The 15,329-nt window shown below is 30.8% G+C and overlaps 3 protein-coding genes across 3 annotated transcripts; all 3 read left to right on the forward strand.

Moving 5' to 3' along the window:
• The first annotated feature begins 4,038 nt into the window (after positions 1–4,038).
• LOC140175566 (uncharacterized) lies at positions 4,039–5,567 on the forward strand. The gene is made up of 2 exons (XM_072204079.1): positions 4,039–4,220; positions 4,622–5,567. The coding sequence occupies exons 1-2, from the start codon at positions 4,039–4,041 to the stop codon at positions 5,565–5,567; spliced, it is 1,128 nt and encodes a 375-aa protein (XP_072060180.1).
• Positions 5,568–6,247: 680 nt separating this feature from the next.
• Positions 6,248–7,090, forward strand: LOC140175567 (uncharacterized). The gene has a single exon (XM_072204080.1). The coding sequence runs from the start codon at positions 6,248–6,250 to the stop codon at positions 7,088–7,090; it is 843 nt and encodes a 280-aa protein (XP_072060181.1).
• A 54-nt stretch (positions 7,091–7,144) lies between these two features.
• On the forward strand, positions 7,145–9,005 carry LOC112717270 (uncharacterized). Its single transcript, XM_025769352.1, has 3 exons — positions 7,145–7,235; positions 7,330–7,575; positions 7,654–9,005. Exons 1-3 carry the CDS (start codon positions 7,145–7,147, stop codon positions 9,003–9,005), a joined length of 1,689 nt encoding a protein of 562 aa, XP_025625137.1.
• The last annotated feature ends 6,324 nt before the right edge of the window (positions 9,006–15,329 follow it).

The following is a 15,329-nucleotide window of genomic DNA, read 5'->3' on the forward strand; positions in this document are numbered from 1 at the left end:
TACCTCTTCAAAGTATCAGTCTAAACTCACTGCCAAATATTGCAGGTATGTACTTATAAGCAATATACTTCATGAAGTCATTCCTTAAATTTGTTTCTAAAGCTTACAATACATTCTTTTGAGAAAATCTTTACTTCATTTAGCAGGAGAGACAATTAGCTCAAGTAGTTTAAAGTCAGAATAATTTCACATACTTATATAAAAAAATTATAGAATACTATATTTTAAAAATAAATTTATTCATATGTAGAATGGAGAAATTGCAATAATAAGAGAAAGGTGGATGAGTTATTAGAAAATGCACACACCTGGATAAACAAATTTGCAACAATAAATGACGAAACAAATGAAGAACAAAATCATCAGCTAGAACTCACTTCTGGAGCATTAAGTAACTACAATTTTAACTAAGCTAGAAGGACATCAACAATAGTATGACATACGTGGAAAGCGGTCTAACCAAAATTATTATTTTCAAACAAAAAAATGTAGCTTCAGTCACAATCAATTCAACGAGAACGACGACACTTGGCCAACATAGCAAGGAGAACCAGCAATATACAAGAGTTGATGTTACACCAACGCCACATTTAAAAATAGGTGAAAGCTTGACCAAGTACATTTCTCCACTTGGAAAAATTACATCATCACAAAATTGGAGGAGTATTCCACAGAATAAAGGTAGAAACCCAGAAATGAATACAACAACCTAAATAGACTGTGTATTTCTTAAGTAACATGGCAGTATGTTTAACCATAGTAATTCTCCAACCTATTTCTTGAGTACATATATTCTACAATCTGATATTAAATAGATTTATGGTAGATTGAGCTTATGCTGTTATATGATTTATTTACTATGTCTTTTGTATATAGTTTTTTTAGATAAATTTTGTCTTTGACAGAGGAGACAAATAATTGTAGGAGGGAAAGGGCACTCAAGCTTGCTGGAAAAAGACAATCCAAATTACATATGACTTCATATGGTATGTTCTTTGATTTTTTTGTACATTACTTACATTTATAATTATGCACAAAATTGAGTGATTAAAATATATAATAAGTAAGAACAGCAATAATAATTTGTATTTTATAATAAGTATAAACTTGCTTCTCTACAATGATTAGTTTGAAGCAATTTTACAGGCTCAGAATCTTCCATCATCAAAAAATGTAACTACAGTGGTTTTGGACGCTCTTACAATATGGAGATATTAGACCCAATAGTATATGAAACAAATAATGTGGACACCACAGAGGATATTGCTAGCTGCCAAAGCATTTGCATACAAGGTGAATCACGTTAACAATTTTCATTAAGTTTTCATATAATGACTTATAGAATGGGTTATTTGCAAGAACTGATTCATACATTAATTTATTTTTTCTTAGAAAAATTGTATATATAATTAACAATCTTTTTACACGTTAAATGAATTAAGTGATTAGTCTTTTTTATTGCATTGCTATTAATAACCCAATAAAAAAGTAGTATATACAATTTAGAGTGGTTAATATAAATTTGTATCTATTTCACCATAGTAAAAGTAAATAATTTTTTTGTATAAAAGTAAAATCAACTATTGAGAGAGATTCCTATTTAGACATTAATAGACCATACTCATTTACTATTTGAGTTTTTTTTCGATTTGTAAAATTATACTAACTTAATATTTAGTAGATATCTAATCAATATATTTTTATTTCATTAAACAAAACTCCTTTCACAGTGAATGAGAATATAGGATTTAGAAAATAATCAAATAGTAAATTTAAATAAAAAATATTCCTTCAAGAAAATACATTAATACTCTAGCTTCTATTCAGCTCTTCTTCATCTATGGTGTATTTGTGTATAACCTAATTATCAAATTATTCTACAAATGAATAAATAATTTGTTATTTTAATTTTTAAATTGTACATAATGGAACAATCAATTGATTGTTCTATTAAAAAAATATATCAAAATTTATCATAAAAGAATATATATCAGATAAGTTCTATGTACTATTTCTTAATAAATAGAGTTTTTTTTATGGAAAATTCAAATAGCAAATGTAAATATATAAATAACAAATTTGTTTACACGTTAAATGAACTAAGTTGTTAAGAACTTTGTATTATATAGATATTAATAATCTAAAAAAAATAAGTATGTAAAATTTAGAATGGTATATATTAAGTTGCACCTATTGAGCTCTTCTTCATTCATAGTGTATTCGTGTACAATCTAATTAACAAATTATTCTACAAATGGATAATTAAATTGTTATTCTTTAAATTTTAAATTTGCATAATCAAAACTCAATTGAATTTTCTATTAAAAAATATCAAAATTTATCATAAAAAATTGTGAAGGGTATGTTTAATGTACTATTTCTTAATAAAGAGAGATTTTTATGTTGTGAAATTCAACCCAAAGAGTATAAGTAATAAAAAAGCTTATACTATTATTATATCCAATCTACTATGATAGTCAACTACCATGCAAAAAAAAAAAATTATAAACAGTAAATTGACTTAAATTTCACATGACTATTGTTTCAATTACACGTTAATAAAAGTAACTACAGTAAGACAGCGACTCTTAATAGAATGCATGTACATATTCAACTTTTATTATGTAATTGTGCAGTAGTGCAAAAGACAATAAATTAACAAACTATTTATTGCACAATTCCTCATTTTTTTAGTATAACTTCATGTTATGATTTTTTTTATATATAAAATCATGAATGTTTTTATTTTTAGATATCGAGCAATCAAAAAATGCTAGGAGAGTCAGGATAACAAAACTTGCTAGCAAAAGGATTCAAGAACTGAATGTCATCCCTTTTAGTAAGCATGATAATGATTAAATCAATGCTAAATTCATTTATAGTCACCCAATAGAACTATTTATATTCACATGCTGATATATCACAAAAAAATTATAATATAAATTTGATTAAAGATTTTAAAATGTCTTATAAAATGAGAAAAAAATACACAAGTGTAAAACATATTTAATAGTAACATGTTTATAAAATAGAATCGGGTTAATAATCTATAAAATGCATAGCACTGTTTCATTTGTGCTAAAGAAAAAGGGGATGATTTTAGCCCATTGATCTGCAGGTAACGTTTCTAAAGAACAGTTTCATGTCACAAACACAGCCAACTCTGTATCAGGTTTGCAATGTCAACTTTTATCAAATGTGTTTAGTAGAGAAATAAAGTGCTATGCCATAATGCTATGTCTGTGACCAAGATTGAATGGATCCTAATTAATAGATATAAACAGCTCATCGACAATTATAGATAATACAACTTCATTTGGAATCATGATGCCAAACATAATCAATAAAGACATGGTCCACACACGGGACCCATGTGGTGAGAATAATCTAAGATACTTGAACAATAGAGCCTCATAATGATAGAGCAAACAACAAAGGGGCAAAGAGACAAAAGAACCAAATCACAAGATAGAAAAGAAGGTAAATTTTTCCACTCTACTAAAGATAATTCTCAAAATTATGTTGGATTAGAGTATTTTCATTTCAATTGGCTAGGTTGAAAAATTGTACATTTTACTACTAATTTGGGATAATGTATATAAAATAGTTGGAGAAATAGATTCCACATCACATATAGCATGCGATGTAGAACCAAGTCAAACCCATGTTAACAAAGGTATATTAGAGGAGCTATTTATAGAATAATTAGTGTTATTGGGTCTGCATCTCCAATTCAACATTTGCAAATACATATAAATAATTATCTTTTGGGCCTCAACAGAATATTTGCACATGGGGTGTGTAATTCATGAGTGTGAACATTGCCATGCTCTTTTCTGGTATGATGAAAGATCAAAGAAGCATTATAATACAAGTGCACCAAAGTATACAACATGTTGTAGAGGAGGACAAGTTCAAATACCACTACTACAACAAGCTCCTAAGGTCTTATATGATTTATTGTATGGGAATGGTGTCAAGAGCAAACATTTTCGTGAAAACATAAGAGCATACAATAGTATGTTTCAATTCATGTCAATGGGGGCAAAGATTGATCGCAGAATTAATTGTTCACGGGGTCCTCCTACGTTCATTTTGTGTGGGAAAAATTATCATCTGATGGGTAGCCTTATACCACCAGAAGGCAACAATGCTAAATTCGCACAGCTCTATGTCTTTGATACCCAAAATGAGATACAAAATAGCATATCTATTGTGAGGTACATAACTAATCTTTAAGGAATACATAATTCTCAACCATTATAGATTAATTTGCTAATTTGGTTATTGATTTATTTAAGTAATATTTTTTATTTAAATTTACTCAATCCTACGCTAAATAGAAGTCTCTCTCAATAGTTAATTTTACTTATATACACAAAAGAAAATTTATTTACTTATTTAGTTTTCTTATTATTTCACATATGCTGTAAAAACTATTTGGCCAATAAATTATTAAATAGATACAAATTAATTTTGGTATAAATATCCAACTATTTAAGTAAATATTTTTTATTTGAATTTATTGTATCCTATGCCAATAGAAATCTCTCTCAATATTTAATTTATTGTATCCTGGTTTTATTAGATACTGTTCATTAATAAAAAAAATTACTTTCAGTAGAGAAGAAAAGAACAGCATACACAAAGACATTGTTAAAGACTTAAAGGATATGCTGGATGAGAACAATATCTTAGTAAAAGCATTTCGAATGGTTAGGGAGTCAATGGCCGCTGACTCAACATGCAATGTAAAGCTTAGATTGTTGGGTAAAAGAGGGAGGGATGGTAGAAGATATAACTTACCTACAACCAATGAGGTAACTGCATTAATCGTAGGAGATTTCGATGTGGATAGGACTGACCGTGACATTATTATTGAGACAAAAGGAGGAAGATTACAACGCATCAATCAACTTAATCCAGCTTACTTAGGATTACAATATCCATTGTTGTTTCCATATGGTGAGGATGGCTATAAAGAGGATATAATGCTTAACAAGAGATTTACAAATGGTGGCAAAGGTAGAAAAGAAGTTACAATGAAAGAATTCTTTGCATTTCAGATACAAGAAAGATTGGCCGATGGATCACCATTGTTGTATTCAAGAAGATTATTCCAACAGTTTTTAGTCGACAGCTATTCAATGATTGAGTCTGCAAGACTCAATTTCATACGTCTTGAGCAAGAAAAATTAAGATGTGAATTATATAAGGGTTTAAAAGAAGCAGTTCTCAATGGGGAAACCACCTCGTCATCTCGAGGGAAGCATATTATCTTACCGTCATCATTTACGAGAGGTCCTAGGTACATGATACAAAATTATCAAGATGCAATGGCTATTTGCAAAGTTGTGGGATACCCAGACTTATTCATAACATTTACATGCAATCCAAAATGGCCAGAGCTTGAAGATTTTCTAAGGAACAGAGAGTTAAATGCAAAGGACCGACCAGACATGGTTTGTAGAGCTTTTAAAGTGAAATTAGATCAACTAATCAAAGAAATCAAGACGAAGAAAATTTTTGGAAGAGTCATTGCAGATAAATTATTCATTCATATGTGATTTAGGCATACCAAAAAATATTGTAGGCAGATTCGAATATTGTGCATGTAAAAGTTTAATTATTCAAACAATTTTTATTTAGAGAAAAAATGGTTGCTGATTACATCTGAGAAAGTATTAGAACATATATAGAGAGGATCTTAGTATCATGCCATGTTTCAATTCACATACTCGGTGACTTAAATCACCACTGGATGCACCATGCACGAACAGATTTATTATAGTATTAGAACCCATATGTTAAAGTGTGGAAGATAGTAAAACTATGACTTTTGTTTGAAATTTGGTGAAAAGTCAAAATTTTAGTAGGGATTGAATCTATATTTTATTATTTTAATAGGGATCTTAAAAAAAACTTTAGATAGCCTCTTGAGACATTACTCTAACACCATACTCAAAATAGGATTAATAAGGTCTAACCAAACCACTTTTACTTTAATCTTTTTTGCAGTTGTATATACTATTGAGTTTCAAAAACGTGGACTTCCTCACGCTCACATACTGATATTCTTACATCGTGATGATAAATATCCTACTGGAGAGGACATTGATCGAATTATATCAGCAGAAATTTCAGATAAGGATAAAGACCCAGAATATTATGATGCTGTGGAAAAGCACATGATGCATGGCCCATGCGGTTCTGTTAGAAAAGACTCACCTTGCATGGAAAATAGCAAATGTATCCGACATTTTCCAAAAAATTTGTTGAGACGACCTCAATTGATGACGATGGGTATCCAATATATAGACGCAAAGATGACGGAAAGGTAATCACCAAAACAGGTGTTGACCTTGACAATAGATATGTGGTTCCACACAATAGGTTCTTACTATTGAGATATGGGGCACACATAAATGTTGAGTGGTGTAACCAATCAAGATCAATCAAGTATTTGTTTAAATATGTGAACAAAGGAAATGATCGCATTACAGCGACTTTCTACAAAACTGCAAACGAAAATGCCGAGGAGGATGAAGTTGATGAAGTTAGCATGTATTATAATTGTAGGTACATATCTCCATGTGAGGCAGCGTGGAGAATTTTTGGATATAATATTCATTACAGAGATCCATCTGTAATTAGGCTCGGATTTCACTTGCCCAATGAGCAATCAGTGATATTCAAAGACCATGAGAATCTTGATGAGGTTGCTAGACAAGCTTCTGTGAAGGAGTCGATATTTTTGGGATGGTTTGAGGCAAACAAAGAATACCAAGAAGCCCGTTCTCTAACTTATGCAGAGTTTCCTACAAAGTTTGTTTGGAAGGCACAAGAAAGGGTTTGGGCACCACGGAAATCACACTCGGTTATTGGTAGGGTTTTTTTTGTGCCACCGGGGTCTGGTGAAATTTATTATTTAAGATTATTCTTAAACTTTGTGAGAGGTCCTATTTCCTACGAAGAGATTAAAACTGTGGATGATGTTTTGTACGAAACATTCAGGGATGCATGTTACGCACGTGGTCTATTGGATGATGACAAAGAATACATTGATGCAATCGAAGAAGCAAGTAGTTAGGGATCTGGAGATTATTTGCGAAAATTATTTGCAACACTACTATTTTCAAATTCAATGGCAAGACCTGAACATGTATGGGAAAATACATGGACTTTGCTTTCCGATGACATATTACATCGCCAAAGAAGAATTCTTGACAACCCAGGTAATTAGAAATATTAGTTTGATTATTCTATATACTATATTAATAACCTATACATTTTTGCAATGCACTTCATAAATTTATCTTACTTGCATAGACCTTACTTTGTCCGACGAAGAGCTTAAGGATTTCATTCTTATAGACATTGAGCATAAGTTGAAAAGTCACAATAAGAGTCTTAAAGATTTTCAATCTATGCCGTATCCTGATTTGGATGCATATTCAACTGATTTGGTCACAATAGGAGTGAATCGGCTAATATGTGATGAGCTTTGTTATGATAGACGTAGACTTTCGAATGAATACAACATTCAACTATCACAGCTAACTAATGAGCAGAAAGGTGTATTCAAACAAGTTATGGATGCTGTTAACAAAAAATAAGGTGGAGTTTTCTTCTTATATGGATATGGTGGTACAGGAAAAACATTTGTATGGAAGACTTTAGCATCTGGGTTAAGATCCAAAGGTCAAATAGTATTGACTGTAGCATCAAGCGGAATAGCATCTTTGTTACTACCTGGTGGAAGGACAGCTCATGCACGTTTTGCAATCCCCCTAAATCTTGATGAGTTTTCAACACGTAACATAAAACAAGGAAGTCCATTAGCCGATTTGCTGATTAAGACGAAGCTAATAATATGGGATGAAGCTCCTATGGTGAACAGATATTGTATAGAAGGTCTTGATAGAACAATGCGAGATATTTTGAGGTTTAACAACTCAAGAAGTGAAGAACAACCATTTGGAGGGAAGACAATTGTGTTTGGAGGAGATTTTAGACAAATATTACCCGTGATACCTAAAAGGACTAGACAGGAGATTGTAAATGCAACAATTAATTCATCATACATTTGGAATATCTGTAAGTTGATGACACTTATGAAGAACATGCGCCTAGAAGGGGCTAATGGCAATCAAAGTTGTATAGAACTAAAGGAGTTTGCATATTGGATTTTAAGCATTGGAGATGGGAGATGTGAAAGATTTATGGATGGAGCGGACAATGTTGAAATTCTAGATGACATCCTCATAAAGGAGTGGGATGATCCCATAGTTGCTATTTGTAGAGAAATTTACCCAGAAATGACGAGCGAAATGAACTGTGACATGCAAGTTGAAGATCGGGCTATTCTCACACCCACATTGGAGTTGGTTGATGAAATCAATAGGTACATGATGAGTTTAAACCCAACTGAAGCACAAACATATTTTAGCAGTGACAAAGCATGCCCTACAGAGAACAATAATGACATATTAGCTTCTGTCCACACTCCTGAACTCCTAAACACAATTAGGTGCTCTGGGGTGCCAAACCATGACTTAACACTTAAGGTAGGCACTCCCATCATGTTACTTCGAAACATCGATCACTCTGCAGGTTTGTGTAATGGGACCCGGATGGTTCTCACAAAGCTTGGAAAACACATATTAGAAGCAAAAAGCATCTCGGGAAAAAACGCAAGTCAAAAGGTGTTCATTCCAAGGATGACTTTAAGCCCATCCGACTATAGGATACCGTTCAAATTCCAACGTAGACAATTTCCTATCATGGTATCCTATGCAATGACTATTAATAAAAGTCAAGGTCAATCGTTATCGAAAGTTGGTTTGATATTAAAAAAACTTGTTTTTACCCATGGTCAATTGTATGTTGCCGTTTCAAGGGTTACAAATAAAAAAGGTCTAAAGATACTTCTATGTCATGATGATGATAGAGTTAAGGAGACAGACAACGTGGTTTACAAAGAGGTGTTCAGAAATCTTGAATAAGAAATCACAAGTGCTCTGATTTACTAATGCATACAATCCCAGGTACATTCTATGTAACTAATAGTTAATTTTGTTTATTACTTTTTTCGCTTACATTACAAGAAATTTTTAAATCCAAAATAAGTTGTATAGTATAAACTACATGATGCCAATGTATAGAACATATTAGCCTATTGTTTCAGGAACTTTTGTCACAGGAAGTCACCATGTCAAATTAAAAGTCTAAAAACATACCTGAAACAACACGCTGTGTGTGCAACCATAGAAATAATAATGCATTGTCCATCTCGGCACATTTATTTGATACATAAACTATTGATATTGCAGGCACACACTGCACAGGAAAAAATAAAAGTTAGGAAAACATATGAATGTCTGATTAATGAATAGTATTCAACAAATAAGCATACATTTGCAAATAGTTTGATTAACAAGATTCCTTACTTCTGTTCTCCTACATGATTCTGATGTGTACGAAAGTAGATGGTTATTGACCAAAACACCAACTTTTTTCTTGATGTTTCAACTGTAGTCCTTGGCAAGAACTGGAGAATAAGAACAAAGAATTCACTGCGGTTTATAGGTAAGTAGCATATTTTTGCCACAAGAAAAATATGCTAGCCAGATCAGTCAAAACAGATCAACAAGTTAACTCATGATTTTTTTCAGTGTATCTTTTATCAACGTATCTTAATTAATAGGATGTAGACACATTATCATGTTAGATTTTAATTTATTTAATTATTCTACTAAATACATGCCTAAATTTTAAGTATTGGTTATATAGAAATTCATCCAGATTATAGATCGATTCTCCAGTTGTAATTACAACATATAATTTACATAATAACATTAAATTAAAAATAAAAAATTTAAAATACCAAATAAGAAGTGCAGAACACATCTTCCAGAAAATTTTTATTACGCTTCAAATTAGTTTTCTAGCCAAAAGATGTGGAAGAAAAAACCGATTTCTACTACACTTTTTTGGAACCATACTCTCTCCTGGATTCATACGAGTGCAGAAGATCGAATTTTATATCAAGTATAACTTCAGAAGTTAACAATATATACACCATCAACTAAATCAACTTGCAAATAATTGCTCTGCTTGCAGCGACAATCGTTCTTATAAGTGCCAGATCTGTTTTTCAAAAAGAGGGTGTTTAATGGAATAGAGAGGAGGAGTGGGTGATAATAAATTCTCATTTATGTGGGTTGGTGGTAATAATTGCTAATTGCAAAAAAAAATAGATACGGAAGATGTCATGTGTCTTGCGTGTGTCTTGGGGAGTTGGGGAGGGGGAAGATTTTGGCAATGAAAAATTTATTAATTGCTTTCAACTATTCAAATTCAAAATATATCTTCAAAAATGACATATTTATCCCGAATTTAAACCACGAGTATTCTACTTGCAAAAATAAAGTTAAACCCAACACTTTGGTAATGTAATGTTATTTACTGTTCTTTTCCTATGGATAAATAAAAACATGTTCAACACACTATAACTGAATAAAGCGGTGATTTAGTTAATGGAATTATGGGAACATGCGTCATCGTCGCTATTATTATTATTATTATTATTATTATTATTATTATTATTATTATTATTATTATTATAAAAAAATTCACTTTTTTAAGATACTTTTTAATTATTTTTTAATTATTGAATTATAATTTTGTTAAAATTTTTATTAACAATTATTTTTTATTTTACTACTAATTTTTTAATACTCAATATATATTATTTTAACATTAAATTAAAAAAATGTTACCACTGTTAATATGTTTAATAATTAATAGTAATAAATAATTTGATTAATAAATCTATTGAAAATTATTAACAATTTTATCAAAATTTAAAAATAAATCGAGATGAATAAATCCAAAATTTAAAAAATAAACATCTCATTCCTTCACATCTTGACAAAACAAGTTTCTTAATAATTAAAAAATTATTGAAGGGTATCTTAAAAAAAATAATTTAATCATTCAAATTTTTTTTTTAATTTTGAAAAAAATACAATTTAATCAATAGAAAGATAATTTATTAAAGAGTATTTTAGTAAATAAAAATTTATCATAAAAAGTAAAATTTTTGCTAAATAATATTTTTGTAAAAAAAATTAATTTCTCTTAAAAAATAGGTAAAGTTAATGGTAGTTAATAAAAAATTTAAATAAATTAAAAAAGAGATTTTTTAAAAAATATATAAAAAGAAAATACATATTTTATAAATAGAAGATAGAGGAATATTATTTTTACATCTCTTAAAGAGAGAGAATGAAATTTTTTATTTTATTTATTATTATTATTATTATTATTGTTATTATTATTATTATAGGAGGCCTCAATATCATATCGAGTGAGTAGTAAAAAAAAATTATAAACCGAGGGAATATATATCGTATACCAAAAAAAGACACATTATCCTTCTGCTTTTTCGTACTTAATTGGGACACATTACATTATACTCAAAATCAATATATATAGTAAGTATGATTCCAAAACAATGCAAACTCATATGAATTATATAATAGTATATACTATTATGTAATTAACAAAGCGTCCCGCGCAAAGCGCGGACAGCTCACTAGTATTAGTTAATATTTTACTTAGATTTTTTTTATTAGTTTAATATTGATAATAATTAATTATAATAAGAGTACATAAAGAATACATAAGATTAACTATAAAATATTTTTTTAATTTCAAATTGAACGAATTCTAATTTGAATAGAGAATTAAAAAACTAAAATGAGAATTTGAGATTATAAAATTGTGTTTGAGTTATAGGTTAGCAATAACAAACTTTAACAAAATTTTCTTCTTCTAATTGACTAATCCGTATCCTTTTCACAAATAAATAAAAACCAAAAATAAAAAAAAATGGTTTTGTGGTTAAGTTTGTGTACTCTTTGTGTACTTCTATTATAATTAATTACCATCAACATTAAACCAATAAAATAATAATCTAAATAATATATTAGATGAATATTTTAAAATTGTTTCTTTTTCACATTAACTATAGTTTTGGTTGCTTTTTTATTATATATAATTAATATTTTTATATATAAATTATAATTTATAAAAATTATATTTATGTTATTTTACTATTAAGTTTAAATTTTACTGTTACTTACTTTTAATTTTTATGTTTACTAACAAACTCTAATTTGTATGTCTACTAATAAAGTCATGTTATATGAATGAAATTTATGAAAGACAACTAGATAATAATAAATTCATGAATTTTTCATTTGTTATTGGATGAGACTTGTGTAAAATAGTTAAATTATTATTTACTAGCTCATCAACACTGAGATTCATTTAAATTAAATTTTTCATACATTGAAATTTGAACATAAAATATTCGTAATATTAGTTATTAAGTAATACTTAAACAAATTTAAATGCACATTCTAGATATCACACTCTTATATCATCTATCGGTAATATATATACCAAACCTATAATTTTATATTTCAACCTCATCTACTAATAACTATACCCACAGAATATATATATATATATATATATATATATATATATATATATAAAAAAAATTTATTTTTTTATTAATTTAATATTAATTGTAATTAATTATAGTAGGAGTACATAAGATTAACTATAAAAAAATTATTTTTTGTTATCATTTATTTAAAGAAAAAATTAGAAGAAGCTGCCCAAAAAATTGAAAGCAGGTGTGTAATAAAATTTTTAAATAATTTTAAACTCTTGAAATATTAGGAGGTAGGGAGGAGTTGCAAAGTTGAATATGATAAAAAAAATTTAAAAATAAGTTTAGATTAAATATGATGGGATTGATAGAAACAAAAAAAGAGGTGTGGAATAAGTTTGATGTTGCAAGAATTTGGGGGTAATGATAGAGCTAGTTAGGAGTGTGTTAATTCTACTGGAATATCCAGAGGCCTACTGTTAATATGGGATGAATCAGTTTTTTAAGTTGATAAATTGTTACAAAGGAGATAGGTGGTTATGTGTAAAAGGAGTGATGACCAAAGATAATTTTCATTGTGCGATTTGTCTAGAATATGGTCCACATGTGAGAGATGAAAAACTCTCAATGTGGGAGGAGTTAAGCTATATTACAAGGTTGTGTCAAATTTTTTTGTTACATGGGAGATTTCAATGGAATTGTGCATATAGAAGAAAGAAAAGGGGCGACTAACTTGTCAGCATCTGCCGAAGACTTCAAAGCATGGGTAAATGATATGGAATTGGTTGATCTGGAGCTAAATGATCAGAAGTATACATGGTTTAGAGGTTAATCTTGCAGTCATATCGATAGAAGCCTGGTGAGCTTGGATGGTTAGATGCATACCCAGATACTCGACTAAGAGAGGGCCAAGAGGTTTATCAGATCATTGTCCTTTGATAATAGAAGATAGAAGAATAGTTCAAGGTCCAAGACTGTTCTGCAGCTTAGACTCGTGGTTCACACATGAAGGCTTCCTAAAGATGATAAAGGAGGAATGAAGGGGATTGGGAGATACATAGTTTTTGGATAAGCTAAAGGCGTTGTCAAAACCGCTGGGTAGATGGCACAAGCAACACTTTGGGAATATACTTGAGAAGATAAAAAAGCTTGAGGAGAAAATCAAGAAAGTGGATGATATGGTTAGCAATGTGGTATATGATGGTACAGTGGAAGCAAGAAGAAAGGTGCTAGTAAGGTGTTGTGAGATATGGTATACGAGACAAGATATACACTGGAAGCAAATATCTAGATCTCTACATACCAAGGAGATGGACAAAAATACAAGATACTTCCACAATATTGCATCAGCAAGAAGAAGGAATAATCGGATTGAGTCTTTGGTGATCAATGAGAGGTTGGTAAGGAATCACACAAGAATCAAGGTTGCCACTAGAGATTTCTATAGACACCTGTACCATCAGGAAGCTTCACCAAATATTAGCTTTCGAGATGGTCTAGTCAATCAGTTGGAGATAGAGGAAGCTCAAGCGTTGGAGGTGCTATCGACGAAGGAGGAAGTAAAGGAGGCAGTGTGGGATCGCAAATCATCTAAGGCTCCAGGCAGTGATGGTTACAACATGAACTTTATAAAAAAGTGTTGGGAGGAGATTGGAGTGGAATTTACTAAAGCAGTGATGAGCTTTTTTGAGACGGCAAGGTTACCAGCAGATTCCAATGTTACTTGGGTAGCGCTGGCCCCGAAATTTGTAGGCGCGAAGGAGATAAAGGATCTTAGACCAACCAGTATGGTGGGATGCGTTTATAAGGTGATATCCAAAGTGTTGACAAGAAGAATGAGGAGTGTAATGCCAAGCTTAATTAGGAATCACATAGTGCATTTGTCAAGGGTAGAAGGATACATGATGGAGCGCTAATAGCATGTGAAACTGTAGAATGGCTAAAACTGAAGAAGAAGGCATCAGCAATTATCAAATTGGACTTTCAGAAAGCCTATGACAGAGTCAAATGGAACTTTATTGAGATTGTGCTAGAAAAGATGGGGTTCGGTATCAGATGGAGGACATGGATTACAGAGTGCATTAGGTCTGCATCTATTTCTATTTTGGTCAACAGGTCACCTTTAAAACCATTCAAAATGGAAAGGGGACTTCGGCAAGGAGACCCATTATCACCATTTCTGTTTGTTCTTGTTGTAGACGTGTTGAACAAGATGATTGGGAAAGCAATAAGGAATAGGAGAATATCTCCTCTTTTAGTTGGTAGGGATAATATAGAGTTATCACATCTTCAATTTCCTGAAGACACTATATTGTTCTGTCCACCAGAGGAGGAGACAGTGAGAAATTACAAGAGGCTTCTGAGGTATTTTGAAATGATGTATGGATTGAGTATTAACTTCGAGAAGTCCAACTCGATACCGGTGAACTGCAGATAGGAGTGGGTTAGTCGGATGTGCTGATTACTGGGTTGTCAGCAGGCAACTCTACCGATGAAATATCTGGGTATTAATTTAGGAGTAAACCCAAGGCTGGTAAAAATATGGAAGCCGATAATAGATAAGGTAGAGGAGAAACTCAGCTTTTGGAAAGCAAAAGTTCTCAGCAAAGTAGGAAAGTTGGTCCTCATCAAGTCAATCATTAATAGTCTACCTATATACTATTTTAGCCTGTATAATATGCCAATTGCGGTGGTGAAAAAAATTATTTCATTGCAAAGGAGGTTCTTTTGGGGGAAGGATGATGGACGACCTGGATTGGCTTTGGTAAAGTGGGAGATGATACAGGCACCGAAGAAGCTAGGAGGGTTAGGAGTGGAAGATGCGATGGTTCGTAATACTGCCTTATTGTTTAAGTGATGGTGG

The sequence above is a fragment of the Arachis hypogaea genome, chromosome 10, assembly GCF_003086295.3.
Source record: "Arachis hypogaea cultivar Tifrunner chromosome 10, arahy.Tifrunner.gnm2.J5K5, whole genome shotgun sequence".
Lineage (NCBI taxonomy): Eukaryota > Viridiplantae > Streptophyta > Magnoliopsida > Fabales > Fabaceae > Arachis > Arachis hypogaea.